The 18,800-nt window shown below is 45.0% G+C and overlaps 1 protein-coding gene across 3 annotated transcripts; it reads left to right on the top strand.

The window, feature by feature from the left end:
• The first annotated feature begins 6,638 nt into the window (after positions 1-6,638).
• LOC110321588 (low affinity immunoglobulin gamma Fc region receptor III) lies at positions 6,639-14,991 on the top strand. 3 transcript variants are annotated; one of them, XM_021197913.1, is made up of 5 exons: positions 6,639-6,772; positions 7,441-7,461; positions 8,144-8,401; positions 12,143-12,397; positions 14,289-14,988. In XM_021197913.1, exons 1-5 carry the CDS (start codon positions 6,688-6,690, stop codon positions 14,471-14,473), a joined length of 804 nt encoding a protein of 267 aa, XP_021053572.1. In that variant the 5' UTR covers positions 6,639-6,687; the 3' UTR covers positions 14,474-14,988. The 3 variants fall into 3 exon arrangements, with proteins under 3 accessions (XP_021053572.1, XP_021053573.1, XP_029394617.1); XM_021197914.2 differs by having other exon boundaries at positions 6,648-6,772; positions 8,147-8,401; positions 14,289-14,991; XM_029538757.1 differs by having other exon boundaries at positions 6,688-6,772; positions 14,367-14,893.
• The last annotated feature ends 3,809 nt before the right edge of the window (positions 14,992-18,800 follow it).

The raw sequence follows: 18,800 nt of genomic DNA, 5'->3' as shown, positions 1-18,800 counted from the left end.
CCGGGTTCGATTCCCGGCCAACGCAGGCTGCCCACCTTTTGCCAAGGTCCCGAGCCCAGGGGCACCCTGCCTGGCACCTCTGAGCTTGTCGCCAGGCTGCGCTAGCGAGCGAAGCGCAAGCGCCAGACCTTTTTAGTTTGTGACGAACGGGAAGAGAAGAGGCAGGGGGCAGCGGTGCCTAGTCAGGGAGGTCGCCCCCTCTTTGGCGGCAGAGACAAGGGGCAAGAGGCAGGGCAGGGACAGGCGGGGAGCGCGGAAGGCGGAACGNCGAACTGCAGCCTCCTAAGGAGGGACTAAGCATTGGGCCGGCCTGTAGTAGGCGGCGGGAGGCGGCCAGGCGGGCAAGCAGTGTGTCTGCCACGGTGGCGGAGAGGCTGTGTGTGTGTGTGTGTGTGTGTGTGTGTGTCTCCAGGAGTGGGTACGCGGGATCATTGGGCCCATGCTCCCTGGTGGTCTAGTGTGTAGGATTCGGTGCTCTCACCGCCGAGACCCCTGTTCGATTCCGGGTTAGGGAAGCTTCTCTTCTTCCTCTCTGGACCTTCACTTCACCAAACTTCCCTCACTTTTGCCCAACACCGACGCACACCAACAACACAACTCGACCACCCGCGCGCGCCCACGCGTGCGCCCGCACACCCACACACAAGCGCTCGCGCCCACGCCCATTCCCACACCCCCAGGACCCCATATGGCATAGACCTCTTCCTGCTTCACTCACCTCCCCTCTGCTTGCTGGCCATTCTATTCCGTACCCACTCTACCACTCAGGTCCAACTCTCTCCTCATATATCAACTTTGCACCTTTCCAGTGCAGATTCGCTGCTCTCTTGGAAAGAATACTATACACCCTTCTGTTACCATCACAAGTAGACCTTCCCCACATGGGGCCGGGATCACAATCACTCGTCCACTCAACACCTGCTCTTAGGTCTGGAACAAACCCTCTAGCTAGTCTGCCCCACCTGCTTCACCTGCCTCAGATGGATCACCTGCAACACAGGCATAGCATGCATAGCAAGCATCCCATGAGCTCAGTCAGCTTTCCTGAATAGTCAAAAATTAGTGTCTAGTTCAAGCATTGGTTGTGATTTCTTTCATTTAGCTCACACACACTTTAAACTGGATATACAAACATATATAAACAGATATACCTATATGTGGTATTATATACGTATGTTTGTGTGTATATTTTGTTGTTTTTATTTTCGAAAATCTGTAGGAGATGTTGGAGCTTGTAATATGGTGCTGGTGGTGGTCTTGGTGATGGTGGTGGCACAGTGAGAGGGACGGTTGCAAGTTTTAAGGAGTTCCAGTTGGCAGCTGTTTTTGCGGGGCAGATATCTGGGCAGAGCCAAGAGCACATTCTGGGGCCCATGTCGAGGAATGATCCACGCATAATGTTCTCTGAATCCAGTCTGGAATGCCAGCCTCTGTGTCATCACTTGCTCTGCCCTATGCTGGGATCCAAAAGCTTCTAGGACCTTGTGCAACTCTTCGGACAAGACCTTCACCTTTGGGTGACCACAGCGTCACTGTCCCCCTGTCCCTGCCAGGCTGGAGAATAGTGTCTGAGCGGTCACTCTGGCTACAGGCCTTTTCCAAAGCATCAATGCAGGCTTGTGAGACCCACCTGGTGGTCTTGGGCCTGCAGAGGTTTATTGATGGGGAAAGTGCTTCGTTACTTGGAAGGCATTGTGAGGTAGAGTGACCTTGACTCCCAGGAGTGTTTTGACTTTGATTTCATGGCCCATCCGTTATGGGCTTTGAGTATTGCAAACTAAGTATTGGGAAAGAATGCAGAGACACTGTGCGCCTGGGTTCCTTGAGCTTTTTCCCGGCTGGTGCCGAGTGAGGAGAGGCACAGTAAGGGAAGTTGTGAGTAGAAGTTTGAGGGCAGATCACACACATTGTCAGCTTCTCCTCTGCAGGGAAGGAGAAAACTGCAAGGGCTTCTCCAATGTAGGAATGATGTGGCATGGCTTGGGTTTAAGGGTGTGATTCTGCAAGCTTCGTTGAGAACAGACTGGAGTATAACAAGGATAGAAGAGAGAAGAAGAGGGCTATTGCAGCAACCCAGCTTGCCGAAGATATTTGTCTCTGCTAGATTGGAGTGTAGAGTAGATTAAAAATGTGAGATTCCAGGTTAAATAGCATCACCAGGTAAGACAACTTTCCTGACTAACTTATATGGTAACAAAAATGAAATGGAAGACTGGTTGATCCTATGGTTTTGGTTTTGGTTTTGGTTTTTTAAGTACCAATATTACAGGATTTTTTTTGTACCATTTAAAAATAAAACACTTAATGTTTTAAAACTGATCAATGCTTTGCGGTTGGAGAGACAGCAGAGGGGTTAAGAGCAGTTATTGCTCTTTCAGAGTTCAATTCCCAGCACCTAGTGAAGAGGTTCACAACTGTCTGTAACTTCTGTTATGATCTGAACCCCACCCCCAGCCCCCGCCAGAATAGCTGTAGCCATGTTTGTTCCATGTCTACCATTGCAATAGCTGTAATATGCCTGCCACGTTGCCTGCTGGTCACTGACACTGAGAAGTAATTGGCTCAAGGACATGCTGACCACATAGCCTGTTTTTGTTCTTAATGTTCTATATGAGGTTTGCTAATTTTAAGAAATTCCACAAAGCTTTATGTAGGACCCCTCAAATCAAAGGTCAATATGAACTGTTATGTCTAAAACAGCTTGAGTCAGAGCTGACCACCTGGTCCTTTTTGCACCTACATGTGAACTCAGTGTAGTTTTTGTGGTTGCCACTGAAGAATGCTACTAGTAAGCTAAAAAGTTACAATACTCACTGTTATCTCAGTGTTCTGAAATTCCCCTCTTCACCACCCATACATCTTTTTTTTTTTTCCAGACAGGGTTTCTCTGTATAGTCCTGGCTGTCCTAGAACTCACTTTGTAGACCAGGCTGGCCTCAAACTCAGAAATCTGCCTGCCTCTGCCTCCCAAGTGCTGGGATTACAGGCATGCGCCACCACCGCCCAGCCCCTTTAAACTTTTGAACCCGTTTTTTTCCTATAAAAAGTCTACTCTGAGAGCAGACTAGTGCCACAATTACGTTTTTCCTTCTTGTGGACCTGGAGGTCCAGTATCATGATGTGTGTTCAATAAACTCTTCTTGCTTAACTAAGATGGTGTATGTATGGTTTGAGTGGTGAATTCCTTAACCCCAACATTCCAGTTCCAAGGGATCCAACACTCTCTTCTGGACCTTCAGGTACTTGTAGTCACATGCATATACTCATGTTAGCACCAGGGTACTCCAAGCCCCGGCCTAATCATGTGACCCTTGATCTGCATTGCCAGGACAACGACCCTCAATCCCACAACCCACTTGGCTCAGTTCCCACCCTCACTGGTGTGACGTCATTTTCTGAATAAATTAGGGGATCACCCCCTCCTCACTCTCTTCCTCTTCTTCTCTTCTTTCTCCTCTTTCTCTCTCGCCTCTTCTCTATCCTTCTACCCACTTCACCGCACCCCCCATCCCTCCTTAATAAACCTCTCCCACGTGGAACACCTCGGCCTGGTCTGCTGTTTGGTTTATTCACCCAAAACATAAAAACTCACACACAGACACCCATATAAAAATAATTTTAGCATAAGCATTATGAAAGCAACCAGTTTCTTACTTTCTCTTTGGAGTTAACTGGGGGTAAATTGTACATTCTAGCTTGGGCTTTCCTGCTTCTTCAGTCAGAGAATGGTATGTGGAGCCTGTGGAGATTTGAATGTTGGAAGAATAAAAGTGAGATTTAAGGGGCTGATGCTTCTTGTGTTGACTGACATAAAATGAAGAAAGATAAGGCACTATACAGAGAGAACAAAATGCCAGAGAAGTAGTAAGACTGTTATAAAGAACACTGTAGTCATCAAGGGTTCCCTCTTGGTCTCTGTAAGAGAGATTAGGCATAACCTATCAGTCCTGAGTTTGTTAACCCCAACTGACAAAACTAAGGTGGTCCAGAAATCACCCGTTACCAGACAAAGTTGTCTATTTTATGCCTTAAGTCAGTCGCCCAAGAAGTGCTAGGTGCTTGGAGATTTTAGCCCAGTGCACAGGGATGAGCTTGCTTATTTCTTTTCGAAACTAGGAGTTTTCTAAATAATTTTTTTCCTACACTGTATCCTCCCCCAGCCTTGAGCAGGCTGGCTCAGACCTGTTCTGCCATTGTGAACGATACTACCTAGGACGGAGTCTTCCCACGTAGATAGATCTATCTTTCTGCCACCTGTGCTCTTCTCCAAGACTCAGCTACCCAGGATCGGCTACGGCCTAGAGGCTGAACTTGTCTTCCTGAGACATTCTTGAGATTAGCTGACAACCTGGCAACCAAGTGCTAACAACTCTGGCAGACCAAGTGTTGACAGGCTGGTGACAAAGCATCAGAGCCTGGCATGGCAGGGGATGGCAGGAAGAAGATCTGAAGATCTGTTTATCTCACCTTCCCCCTTTATAAACTCAGACTCTTAAGTAAACATTGGGCCTTGATAGGTATCTGTCTTGGTCTAGTTATTTCCGTTTCCCCCCATACAGCTCCAGCCTCCCACTCAGGAGTCCAGTTCATGTGACTGAGGGCAGCTACACTACACATTTGATATATTGTATATGTAGTAGCCACCAGCCTTGAAGTACTTAAAATTGAGTCTGAATTGAAATATGTTCAAGGTAAAACAATATGTCAGTGCTAGGAAATAAAAAAACTGTGAAACACTGAAACATTGTAACAAAGGTTGTAAAGAATTAACAATTCTGCAGTGGAGACTAACCTGAAACAGGACAAAAGGAGTGCACAGTTCCAGGAGAGATTATTATCAAACAGCAGACCATCTGTTTTGTTGTCTGTTATGTGACAACCCTACATGCATGCTCAAGTGTCCTGACTTTTGTTATGTCTGTTCTATGAAATAGTCAGGTTAATTCCAGGTAGATAGTATCAGAACTGAGTTGAAATTGTAGGAATCCCAGATGGAGAACTGTTTGGTATGGAAACTACTCCCCAGGTATTTGATGTCAGAAGTGTGTAGACAATAAAAATATAGACAAAAGTTGTTGTTTTTTACAATTATTTTATTTATCTATTTAGTTTATTTTGTGTGTGTGTGTGTGTGTGTGTGTGTGTATTGGGAATTGGTTCTAATCCTTTGTCTTAATTCGGCTCCCCAAAGTCTCCCTTCCAGACCTGACGGTCCCTGCCCCCAGCTGGCTTTGATTGGTAATAAAGAATTGCTGTACAGCCAATGGCTGGGAAGGGAGAAGGAGGCAAGGCTTTTAGATTGTGTGGGCAAGGGACAGAGAGATGAGAGGAGGAGGAGAATCGCCATGACTCAGAGGGAGAGGGATCAGATTTAAGAGCTGAAGAAGAAAAATCACCCAGCAATGTAGGCAGAAAGGAAAAGCGGCCCTATGGGTCTGGGAGCTGCCCAGAAGGTAACAGGGCAGCAAAGATAAAGTATAGATTTAGAAGGTGTTAAGCCAGGAATACCAGAGGGGAGGGGAATGTGTGCTAGCCATGGGGAGATTTAGAAATGTCCAACCATTGATCTAATCAAAGCATATCAAAATTAACTGGTGTGTGTGTGTGTGTGTGTGTGTGTGTGTGTGTTTTCAGACGATAGAGGAAATCTCTCCAACAATTGTGTAGGTTCTAGAGGTGGAAGGCTGGTCACCAAACATGTCAGTCAGTGCCTTTACCTACTGAGCCATTGTGCCTACTGTGCCTACTTGACAGTTCCCATTTTCCTCTTTTGGGTAGTGTTTATGTTATTACAATTTCTTTATTAACAAGCTTATTTCTTCTACTTAAAAACTTTGTTTTTGCCAGGCAGTGGCGATTCACGCCTTTAATCCCAGCACTTGGGAGGCAGAGGCAGGCAGATTTCTGAGTTTGAAGCTAGCCTGGTCTACAGAGTGAGTTCCAGGACAGCCAGGGCTACACAGAGAAACCCTGTCTCAAAAACAAAACAAAATAAAAAACCAAAACAACAACAACAACAAAACCTTTGCTTTTGCTCTGGGCCTGGTGACACGTGCCTTTAACCCCAGCACTCAGGTGCCAGAGGCAAGCTGATCTCTGGGAGCTCAAGGGCAGCCTGGGCTACAGAGAGAGACAATGCCTCAAAAATCAAAACGAGCCAAAACCACCCCCAACAAGTTTGTTATGTGCGTGGAGGGCAAGGTCAGACACTTGCATATAAGATAGAGACCTTCTTGGACTTATTTCTTTAGACAATAATAATTAGTAGTAATAGTCTAATGTTTCTTTCAATTGCCTGTTGAGAAGATCTGTTTATCTCACCCAGGTTCAAGTTCCTTTGCCGAAGCTGCCGTGAGACTTTCTGCATTGGCCTGTGAGGCAGTCCAGGAGCTTATGAAAACAGCATCGAATCAAGGCTCCAGGCAGTAAATAGAGGCTCTCTCCTCTGCTTTCTAGTGTTTCTCCCAGTTTCTTCACAGCAGATAATAGCTTGGGGTTTTCCCCAAGGGTACAAGAAGGTGCTGCATACACAAAGGATATCTGTTAGGCTGAGTCCACATCTTGTTTAACTTGTTAAGTTAACAGAAACAGAGTCTGCTGACCAATGCGGTTAAGCAAGAGAGTCCATTTCCTTCCTCTTTTTGTAGTTCATCTCCTGAACCTCATCAGACTCTGACCAGTTCTTGAATGACTTTGGACACCCAGATGTTTCAGAATGCACACTCTGGAAGCCAATGGCTTCTCCCACCACTGACAATTCTGCTGCTGTTTGGTGAGTAAGACTCGCTCTGAAATACAATACGTTCAGCCTCTCTTACTGTCTAAACTCCAGAGACCAGGGTAGTAAAGAGTAGGCCTGGTTTAGAAACCAGAGAGAGATTAAAAAGGCCGGAGCCCCATGTCTGGGTAGTACCTGATTATAATCCTAGCACCTGAGTGTGGTCTCGATAGGAGAAATCAGGAGTTCAAGGTTAACTTCAACTATAGTGAGTTCCAATTCCAGGCCAACCTGACTTTGTGAGACCCTGTCAAAAAAAACGAGATTTGTAGAGCTGGGTGTGGTGATACATGTTTTAGTCTCAGCCCTTAGGAGACACAAGCAAATGGTTACTCTGGTGATACTCTGTCTCAGCAACAACCGCAACAGAGGATTCTAACTTCTTATTACTCTAGTGTTACTTAAGGTCAGAATTTAGAGGTGCTTTTACAGTCCCTCAAAAAGGCTGTCTTCACAGCTGTGCCAAGCACTTGGCATTAGGTGAGAAGGATATATTCGAGCTAGATAAACTAAAAACAGGTAAGATAAACTAGAAACAGACTCTCGAGGTGGCTCATGGGGGAAGGGGAGCCAAGCCTATGCTGACTCCTTGTGCACACCTGAATTTGCTTTCGTCTAATGCTGTTCTACACTGACCCTACCCCCTCTCTTCTTATTTTCAGCTTTTGCAGACAGGCAGAGTGGTAAGTCTTTGCTTCCCTTGTTTACAGAGTGTTACTTCCTTACAGCAGAATACCATGCTTACGTTGTTGTAGGGAAATGTCTGTTTTCCCAAGAATCAGGCATGGGTTCAGAGTGAGCAGTTTTCTCACAATGGGCCCTGGAGTATAATCCTTGCTAAGACTCCAACTGGGTTCTCCAAAGACAGAAGGGAAAGAGACTAGGGCAAGCATGCTTTTGTTTTTTAATGGTTTAGAGATTGGACCTAGGGCCTGGAGTGTGCCACACGCTTCTACCACTGAGTTACAAGCTTTTTAAAATTTATTTCATACTTGCTAAATTGCCCACAGTGGTCTTGAATTAATTATATATCACAGTCAGATTTATTTATTTATTTATTTATTTATTTATTGAGACAGGGTTCCTCTGTGTAATCTTGGCTGTCCTGGAACTCATTCTGTAGACCAGGCTGGCCTCGAACTCAGAAATCCACCTGCCTCTGCTTCCGGAGTGCTGGGATTAAAGGCGTGAGCCACCACTGCCCGGCACAGTCCGATTTTAAATGCTCCACCCTTCCCATTGCTAGGTTACCGCTGTGAATCATTGCCCTCAGACCTTTAACTGGTCTGAGATGGCGGACTCTCTGACCCCTTGTTCCTCTTTGGAATGCACAGTTGAGTTGTTCATACCTTCTCTCACTCTCAGCAGATCTTCCGAAGGCTGTGGTGAAACTCGACCCCCCATGGATCCAGGTGCTCAAGGAAGACATGGTGACGCTGATGTGCGAAGGGACCCACAACCCTGGGAACTCTTCTACCCAGTGGTTCCACAATGGGAGGTCCATCCGGAGCCAGGTCCAAGCCAGCTACACGTTTAAGGCCACAGCCAATGACAGTGGAGAATATCGGTGCCAAATGGAGCAGACCCGCCTCAGCGACCCTGTAGATCTGGGAGTGATTTCTGGTTAGTAAAGGCTGGCGGGGGGGGGGGGGAGATGGGATATGAGGACTGGAGAATCTGCTAACAGGGAAGACATTAGCAAGAAAAAGGATGGGCTGATTTCTGGGAAAAATCACGGAGAGCTTTTCTGAAAGACATCAGTCCTCTCATTTCCCTTTTCGCTTACTCTGTATAGTCTTGCGTGGGAGGGGATGGCTGTACTGGCCTCAGTCCCAATTGAACAAGAGGTTCAAGGCCACAGAAAGGCTTCTGTGAGAGAAGCAGAAAGAAGGTCCTGCTTTGTAAACATCAGCTCTGCCAGGGCAGTGGGGTGGTGGTGGTGGGGCACAGATGGTAGGCAGGTAGATTCTGTAGGACAGGGGCAGTCACAAGCTCAAGGAACAAGGAGCTGAGATCTCCAAGGGTGGAACTGAAATCTGGCAAATGAGGCCAGAGATGCGGGAAAGGGAATGCAGTCAAACGTGTAGAAGCAGATAGGATGCGTGACGGCTTTTATCCCGAAATGAGATGCAAGCCTACAGAACTTCACATTTTCAAAACTTGAAATTGATTTTTTTTCATTTGATACATAAATTTATTTACGGAAGACAACATGCAACCTTATTATGTGTATATATCGTTTAGTTCTTAAATTGTTTTAGGTTAGGCACACTTATCACCTCAAATATTTATTTCTTTGCACTTGGGAGGCAGAGGCAGGCGAATTTCTGAATTTGAGGCCAGCCTGATCTACAGAGTGAGTTCCAGGACAGCCAGGGTTACACAGAGAAACTCTGACTCATAAAACCAAATAAATAAATAAATAAAAATTATTATTTCTTCATAGTATAAACACTGAAAAACATTTTTTGAAAAGAGTTATTTTATTTATATGAGTACACTGTAGCTGTCTTCAAACACACACCAGAAGAGAGCATCGGACTCCAATACAGATGGTTGTGAGCCACCATGTGGTTGCTCAGAATTGAACTCAGGGCCTTTGGAAGAGCAGTCAGTGCTCTTAACCGCTGAGCCATCTCTCCAGTCCAACACTGTAAATTCTTATTTCTGTTTTTCTTTGCTTTTTCTTTTTTTTGCATATACAGTATGTTATTATTGTTATAGACACTCTACTATACAACAGCATTTCCTTTTTTTTTTACAACAGCATTTCAAAACATCTTGATCCTGACTATAAGTCAATCTTTCCCTATTCCACCCTGCCTCTTCTCTTCCCAGCCTCTCCTAACTTTCATTCTATTCTCAACTTCTATACAATTGAATATTTCCAATACTATAATATGTGTGATATTGCATACTTGTCTTTCTACAACTGGCTTAGCTCACTTAACATAATGATTTTCAATTCAATCCAAATTTTTCCAAGTGGGATTCATTCTTACGGCTAGGCAGCATTCCACTGTGTCGTCACGAGGTGGTTTTAAAGGAGTGAGTCACACGATCTGACTTAGGTTTGTGTAAATAAGTGGCAGTGTTCAGTCTAATAGCATCTGTAATTAAAATGCCCTTGAACACTATTCCTATCCCACTCCAGTATCTGAAAATATGAGTTTATAGTTTACTTCAGATATATCTTGGCACATAAGCCCTGAGGATGATACATGTATCTAGTGTTTTAGATTCTCCTGTTTAATACCAAAACAGTGATTACAGCAGCAACAGTACTTTAAGGATAGGTATGCTTGCACATGCATCTAATACTAGCACTTTGGAGGTATAGGCAGGTGTGTCTCTGTAAGTTCTAGGGCTACATAGTGAGAGTGTCTTGAAATAAATTAAGATAAAATATTTTTTTTAAAGATCCCAGTGCCAGAGAGATCCTAGAAGTACAGTCAGTTTCTGCAGACAGAGCTCTGAGAAATAAATACTGGATTAACTTTAAACATCTGCCCAGTGATACCATAGCTACCCATTTCCTTCACACCCCACCAGCCCTGAAGCAGCCAATGGTTCTTGCTTGTCCTCTGAAAATATAAAATTATAAATTAAAAATGCTTAGAGGCTGTAGGTAACCCTCTAGTTACTGCCCAGCCAGACGCCCACCTGCAGTGTAGCTGATAAACTATCCTTCCTTTAAAAATAGACAGATGGGGGCTGGTGAGATGGCTCAGTGGGTAAGAGCACCCGACTGCTCTTCCAAAGGTCCGGAGTTCAAATCCCAGCAACCACATGGTGGCTCATAACCATCTGTAACAAGATCCAATGCCCTCTTCTGGAGTGTCTGAAGACAGCTACAGTGTAAATAAATCTTTAAAAAAAAAAAAAATAGACAGATGTGGTGGGGTGTAGTAACAAATGCCTATAAGCCCAGCACTTGCTAGGCAGAGGTAAGTAGATCTCTGTGAATTCCAGGCCAGTCAGGAGAGACATTGTCCCCAAAACCAACAAGGCAAAAATATACACTCCTAACACAAAAACAAGTAACCAAACCAAAAAAATGTAAACCTGGCAAGATGGTTCTCTAGAACACGACCATGTAGACCTGAGTTCAATCAATCTCTGGAATCCAGAGGTGGAAGGAGAGAATCAACTGACCTACATGTGAACTGTGTGGTGTGTGTGCATGATGATGTGCATATACCATACATGTGACTCCTACCGTCAACGAAGGTTGGGAATGCTTGTGGTTTTTTTTTTTTAAAGATTTATTATGTATATAGCATTCTGCCTGCATGCAAGCCTGAAGGCCAGAAGGGAGCACCAGATCTTATTGCAGATGGTTGTGAGCCACCATGTGGTTGCTAGGGACTGAACTCAGGAGGTAACCAGGTCATAAATTGGAGTCCATATGAGGGAGACCTACAAAACTTCTGTAGGAATGACAATAAAGCTTACTTCTATAAGCTAGGTAAGCTAGGAGGTAAGCTCTCATTCGATGTACACGTTTCTGGCCTCTTGCTTTAGAGTAATTTGAGAAGTAAGTGTGCATTGTTTATAATGCTACTGAGGTTCTGTTTTGCTTTGCTTTTTTTTTTTTTTTTTTTTTTTTTTTGGTTTCTGGAGACAGGGTTTCTCTGTATAGCTCTGGCTGTCCTGGAACTCAATTTGTAGATCAGGCTGGCCTTGAACTCAGAAATCCACCTGCCTTTGCCTCCCAAGTGCTGGGATTAAAGGCTTGTGCCACCACGCCCACCTTGGGGTTTTGTTTTGAATATTTGTTTATTAAGATTGAGTACCATGAAGCCCAGGTTTGAGGGTGACCTTGAACTCTTGATCCTTCTGTTCCACCTCCCACATTCTGGGATTACAAACACACGTTCTACCACATCTGGCTCCTGGGTGCTTAGTTCATGGCACTTTGTCAAAGCAGCCTGAGTAGAGCAGGGCAGAGCCTGGCCTGATTCAGACTCTACTCACTCAAATACAATTCATGACTTCTTACCTCACTTTCTAAGATTTGTTCAAAAATCATATCACTAAATTAGTAATCCTAAACCATAAATACTTACACTAATAATAAACCGAAGGCTCTATTCTATAACTCCTATAGTTACTGAAATTAATATGTTCCACATATAGTGTTTTTTTTGTTTTCTGTTTGTTTGTTTGTTTGTTTTTTTGAGACAGGGTTTCTCTGTGTAGCCCTGGCTGTCCTGGAACTCACTCTGTAGACCAGGCTGGCCTGGAACTCATAGAGCTCCACCTGCCTCTGTCTCCAGAGTGCTGGGATTAAAGGTGTGTGACACTATGGTCCAGCTACCCCTTTGTATCTTACTCTTGGTAAATTTTCTTTATGTCTTTCAGACTGGCTGCTGCTCCAGACCCCTCAGCTGGTGTTTCTGGAAGGGGAAACCATCACGCTAAGGTGCCATAGCTGGAGGAACAAACTACTGACCAAGATCTCGTTCTTCCATAATGAAAAATCTGTGAGGTATCAACACAACCGTAATAATTTCTCTATCCCAAAAGCCAACCACAATCACAGTGGGGACTACTACTGCAAAGGAAGTCTAGGAAGATCACTACACAAGTCCAAGCCTATCACCATCACTGTTCAAGGTGAGCTGCTATGCCTGGCTTCAAAACATACTACTTTGTTTCAAAACATTCTACTGTCTGGTGTCCTAAGGATTCTGAGACTATCACCTGACCTCTTAAGCTCTAGCTCGGGGCAGCCACGTTGGCCTGGGAATCTTTCTTTACTCATAAGGAAACATGACTCTGTTCTTGAGAAATTTTGTATTGTGAAATCCTAATGATGTCTTTTAGGATTGCAACCTCTTTTGACAGACTAATATTGATTGGTGAACATGTCCCAGTCACAGGACCAGAAGAGGTGGTTGGTGAAGAGCTATTGAGGTAGTTGCTCTAAAGGATATTTTTCAGCTGTGAACCGTCCCTACAGGCTTCTCAGAGTGAAGGGCTCTGAGATCCAACTGAGGTAGAATGGTACATGCATTCTGTTCCTTTCCTTTTGCACTCCCAGTGCAGTGAAATACATTTTAAGGATTCCCGTGAATGCACTCCTGTAACTCCAGCACTTGCTAGGTTGAGGTAGGAGGATGATAATTAGAGGTCAGCCTGGAGAGGAAAAGATGGCTTCCCTCAAAACCCTGACCAAAAATCCCTTTCAAATTTCAAATGGGATGTTGTTTCATGTGTCATTTGCCAAATCTCAGTGTTGGGGGTCTAGAAATCCCCTCACAAACCACACGAACACTGATCTCAGTCACACAGAGACAATTTATTGAGCATATAAGCCCCAGGACTGATCGACCACGGCTATGGTCCAGATTCAGGAACTGAATCTTAACCCAGAGTTAAGATCCCATAGGGGTTTTAAAGCCCCAAATCCACAAACATCTGTGTTAAGTTACTCCCCCAGCAGGATTTAGGTATAGGAGATTTCCTAGGAACATATCTTTGTTGTACATTTTTCCTGTTTCCATTGATTGGGGTACTCAACTGTGGCAGGGGACTTGCCTTGCCCAATAGTCATGTCTTAACTTGCTAATTAGGATGTCCCTTACCTGTGGATATGTCTCTTTCTGCAAAGTAGGATGTCACTTCCCAGGGAGCTCTTGGGAATTTAAACTTTACTTGACTACTACTCAAAATGGAAGTCTTAGTCCAAATAGTTTTTTTTTTTTTTTCAGGTGTCTCTTATGTTGGGGTACATCTCAGGGTCAGCTTATAAAGGCAAAAGCCATCAAAGCTCATACACAGGTGTAGGAAGTGCTGCTGGGTGGTTGGTTCAGGTCCAAGCTTATTGTGGCTAACTATACAAACAGTTCTACTGACTTCTATCCTGATTGGTTTCCAGGGGCACAGAACATGACAGGATATGTAATCAATCTTGGTGATAGAAAGTTTCCTAGTCACAGCAGAGACATATGAGAAAGTTTCCTTATAATGGCAGACTAGCCAGATAACAGATAACTAGGCCTTAACATTCAACCTAGGCCTTAATATTATACCTAGGCCCCAACACTCAGTGACCACAAAGTCTTTGTCTGCTATAATTTCAGACAGATATGGCCATGGCCTTCAGAAAAGGCAGACTTAGCAACATATTGGAGAAGGTTAAGAGATGACAAACCCACTGAAAGCCAGGCCTGGTGGTACATGCCTTTAATCTCAGCACTCCGGAAGCAGATGCTGGCACATCTCTGTGAGTCTGAGGCCAGCCTAGTCTACAAAGTGAGTCCAGGACAGCCCCAGGGTCTCTGTTATACAGAGAAAGCATATCTCAAAAAAACCAACCAACCAACCAACCAACCAACCAAAGAAGTTCATTGAAGGCTTCCTGATTTATTATCTGCTCTTGTTCTTACTTTAAATACTTGGTGTGTGTCACTTTACAAAGGCTCTGCACTAGGGCCCTCACTGTTTATTGTGAATTTCTGTCTTAATGGCTCACTTCATTCAATTCTTCCCGCTCCCCTCCCAGATCCAGCAACTACATCCTCCATCTCTCTGGTCTGGTACCACGCTGCTTTCTCCCTAGTGATGTGCCTCCTGTTTGCAGTGGACACGGGCCTATATTTCTACGTTCAGAAAAGTCTTCAAGCCCCGGGCGAGTACTGGAGGAAGTCCCTGTCAGTCAGAAAGCACCAGGTTCCTCAAGACAAGTGACATCCCATCGTATGGCAAGACATCGGTGGCAGCAGCAACTTTACAGCCACAGCTTGGGGCATCGACAGCCTTCCTTTGAAAGCAACTTACAAGCAGGCCGGATGTTTGGTTGTTCAATCACAACTACTGGGAGGCTGAAGAAGGAGGATTACCAGTTCAAGGCCTGCCTGGGTTAAACAGAGAGAGTGTGTGCAAGTCTAGCCTGGATAACCCAGGGAGACCCTGGGTTTAGGTGGCTCATCAAGAAAGAGCACCTGCTACTAACCTCACAAACAAGATGCCTACTGCCCATATGGCCAAAGGAGAGACCAAGGTCCTGAAAGCTGTCCTCTGACCTCCACACACCCACCATGGCAGGTGCACACAATAAATTAAAACGTAATGTATATTTTTAAACAAGAGACAGGGGCAGGCTCAGGGTTGATGGCATAACTGTTATCCAGTACCCATGATGCCCTGGGTTTGACCTCCTATAATAAAGCAAAAAAAAAAAAAAAAAAATCAACGTGGGCTAAAGATCTCTTTTTGGTGACTTCTTTGTTCAAAATAATGTAAGAGCCTTTCCCTGTATGTAGAAGGAAATCTAGAGCCTTTGCAGTGTTCTCCAAGATGATACCACAGGCTCTTGGCTCTCTGATCTCATTTCCTTCTGCTTTTCCTTGCTCGTTCTTGCTCATTTTTGCTCTTCCTGGAATATAGCAGCTATACTTCTCCAGATCATCATCGTTTTTCTGTCTCAGGGATGTTCCTGCTTACAGATTACCACATCCTGTCTCACGTTGCCTTTGTTTAAATATGACTCATGCCAACCAAAACTCATACTAAGGTTTGAGCCTCAGGTGCAGTGCTGCTAGGTGGGAGAGACCAACAGGAGGCATTCAGACCCTAGGGGCTGAGCTTAGGCCTTCTCCACAGATGCGTGATTGATGCTTTTCGGGAGGAATAGCTTTGCCACCTTGCAGTTTAGCTGCTTTCTCTCTCACAAGTGCCCATACTTACTGTATCCTGCCCTGCATAGAGCAACGCAAAGTCCTCCTCAGAAGCCAAGCAAATGTGACCGTATGAACTGGGTATCTCTAACTGTGAACTAAATAGCTCTTACTCTCTTACTAAAGTACTAGTCTCATGCTTTACGAGAGCAAAACAGAAAACAGACTCTGATAATGTCCTTCAGTTTTTATTCTAGGGTTATCAGCACACGTTCTTTGATTATTCAATAGTATAACCTTATTCCTCTACCACCTTCCTAAATCTCCTGAGGTGGAAATTTCTGCTTTCTCTGGGGACTCAGTTATATCATGTGGTGTTTTCCTGGAAGCAGTCTTGTGAAAGAGCACGTGATGTTTTGTTGGAGTGGACTCTTGAGGGGACTTGTGATGTTTAGAAAGACTATAAAGATAACCCCACAGATAGTGAGAGGAGGCATGGATTTGTCTTGCAACACTCGACTGGTCTTCGCTGATATTTGCTAGCGTGACTTAGAGTGACTTAATGTAGAGAAACCAGCCTCCTGGTATTCCAGAAAGCTTCCGAAGCCTAGTGCCGACTTGGCGGAGGTTTGTGGTTTCTTCTGGATTGAGCTGTTGCTACTGATGCGTCTTGGGTGCTTTTGATCGGACTGATATGTAGCATGAAATATTAAAAAAGCAATCCATGCTACGCTGGCCAGGCATCGATGGCCGGGCCGGCCTGTTCTCATCTTGGCAGACTCTCTGACCCTGAGCTCCAAAAATCTCTCCACCTGGTTGGTTAAAGTCCCACAGAGGGTCGTTACCACGTCAGCCCCACGCTTCCAAAATTCCACAGCTTTTGGGGGTGTACTTCTTGCAAACCCAGCTTTGCCGTACCTTTCTCTCTGGAACCCAGTTGAGTCGCCTTGTGAAGGAAAACACCACAAAAAATTTAGTTTAGAATCAACAGGTAACACATCATTGGGCACAGCAACTAGCATCCTAACTAGTAAGCCTTTCTAAGTTAAATCCTCTGGTAGTGGATACCAACGGATCTGCCACCTGAACCGGGGGCCTCTGCTACCTACATCTTGGCCTCCATGCTCATCTCCCATCCCCAAGTCCCCAAGCCAAGTCCTTCTCCTCTTCAGCAATCCCTTTCTCTGACCTGGAAGTCCCGCCTACTCGCCCAGTGATTGGTTCCTTGGAATCTTTATTCATTAGGACAAGGTTCACAAGAAGTCACCTGCTCAGTACGTGATTCACTCCTCTCCTTGTTCCAGGCAGCTGTTGGGCCCCCAGGGGCCCAAGTGTTGAGAACTCGACCCCCCAGAAACACAGCTTGAGGACAGATCGCTGCAATGACAAGAGGTTTTTATTCCAACGCTCAGCCTCACAGGGAGAGTCAACCCAGATTGTCAAAAGTACAGCTTTTTCATACTCTTTTGAAAAGGGGGCTTCATAGTGATATCATTATTGGCTAGCAAAGCAATAGTATAATTTTAATTTTAGTGATCAGCTATTGACATGCCAGAAAACTTCGTCAGCAAGGCTAGGACTGTTAGCACCAGGACACTCCAAGGCCTGGCCCAACCATGTGACACTAGACCTGTGTTGCCAGGACAATGACCCTCAATCCCACAACTCACCTGGCTCAGTCCCCACCCTCATTGGTGTGATGTCATTCTCCGTATAAATTAGGGGATCACCCCCTCCTCGCTCTCTTCTCCTCCTCTCTTCACCCCACTCTCCTCTTCTTCTCTCTCCCCTTCCCCCTTTTCTCCTTCTCTTTCTCTCTTCTCTACTCTTCTACCCGCTTTGCCGCTCCCCATCCCTGCTTAATGAACCTCTCACACATGGAATCACCTTGGCGCGGTCTGCTGTTTGGTTTATCCGCTCAAATCATATATATTAATATTGCTTAATAATGCTAATTCATAAAAAGGACAGTATGTGGTTTATCTCGGGATTCAAACCGAGTCAGGGTTTCCAAGGATGTTATCTGTGTTATAGCTTAATTTTTGAGAACTGCTAATCTTGCTCCAGCAGCTATGGTCATCATGACCTCTAGTCAGTCCTCTCAGATGGGGAAGGGGCCAGGTGGTATTGAACTATTGACCTTGCTTATATTGGCAGGGAAAGGGAAAATTCCTCAAGCAGCAGGGGGAAAGGAAAAGCTTTGGTGCAAACAGCTTTGGTGCACATTAGCCAAGCTAAAAACTATATTTCTTCACAGCCCCTCCTGGGGAAGCAGTATTAGTATCAAAATACAAACCGCAGGAGGGCTATCCACAACACTGATATTGTTGCTACGGATTCATTTTTGGAACTGCTCCAAAGAACTACTTTCAAACAGGTCCCCATCCCCTGCTTCCTAGTAACACTCTCCCCTACCTTTGGATGGTGGGCTAGAAGGAAGGTTGAAGCATTTAAGAACCCTTATTAAGCCAGGCAGTGGTGGTGCACGCCTTTAATCCCAGCACTTGGGAGGCAGAGGCAGGTGGATTCCTGAGTTCGAGGCCAGCCTGGTCTACAGAGTGAGTTCCAGGACAGCCAGGGCTACACAGAAAAACCCTGTCTCGGGGGAAAAAAAAAAAAAAAAAAAAAAAACCAACCAACGAAACCAAACCAAACCAAACAAACAAAAAACATACTGTAGGGGCTGGAGAGATGGTTCAGTGGTTAAGAGCAATAACTGCTCTTCCGAAGTTTCTGAGTTCAAATCCCAGCAACCACATGGTGGCTCACAACCATCCGTAATAAGATCTGACGCTCTCTTCTGGTGTGTTTGAAGACAGCTACAGTGTACTTAGATATAATAGTAAATAAATTAAAACAAACAAACAAACAAACCATACTGTAGAGCTTGGCTTTATTTTGTACCAGTGTTGGATCACAGGTGTCCCTTCAGTTCACAGTGGTGGAGTACTTTAAGACACTCCACTGGGTTATATTATCTTTCTGGGAAGAAAACAGCAATTTACAGAGCAGCAGTTTTAGCATCTGTCTGCAAATTAGAAGTTTTGCGGAGCCCCAGCTTTCGAAGCCCCAGCTTTAACACTCCCCTAAACCTGTTCCCCAGATCATTAGAAATGTAGCCAGTAAAGAGCTTTGTTCTCAAAGGCAGGCAGGGAGCCTTCTGTCCCTCTGCCTGACAGCTAGCTAGGCAATTATCTCAGTTGCCCCAGCCAGGCGCCCATCTCCCCGTGTTTGGGACCAGGAAGGTGCCCCAAAAAATAGCTTATGACCCCTCCAACATAAATGAGCCATATGTTACCTTCCCATCCCCTGTGGAATGTTTACTAAAGATAACTCCGCCAGAGAAGAGCTGTAATTCTCTTATTCTTGTGATCCTACCAAGGACAGCTCAGCCAGAG

The sequence above is a fragment of the Mus pahari genome, chromosome 5, assembly GCF_900095145.1.
Source record: "Mus pahari chromosome 5, PAHARI_EIJ_v1.1, whole genome shotgun sequence".
Lineage (NCBI taxonomy): Eukaryota > Metazoa > Chordata > Mammalia > Rodentia > Muridae > Mus > Mus pahari.
The sequence above is the reverse complement of the archived record's forward strand: the minus strand, read 5'-3'. Positions and strand labels throughout refer to the sequence as shown.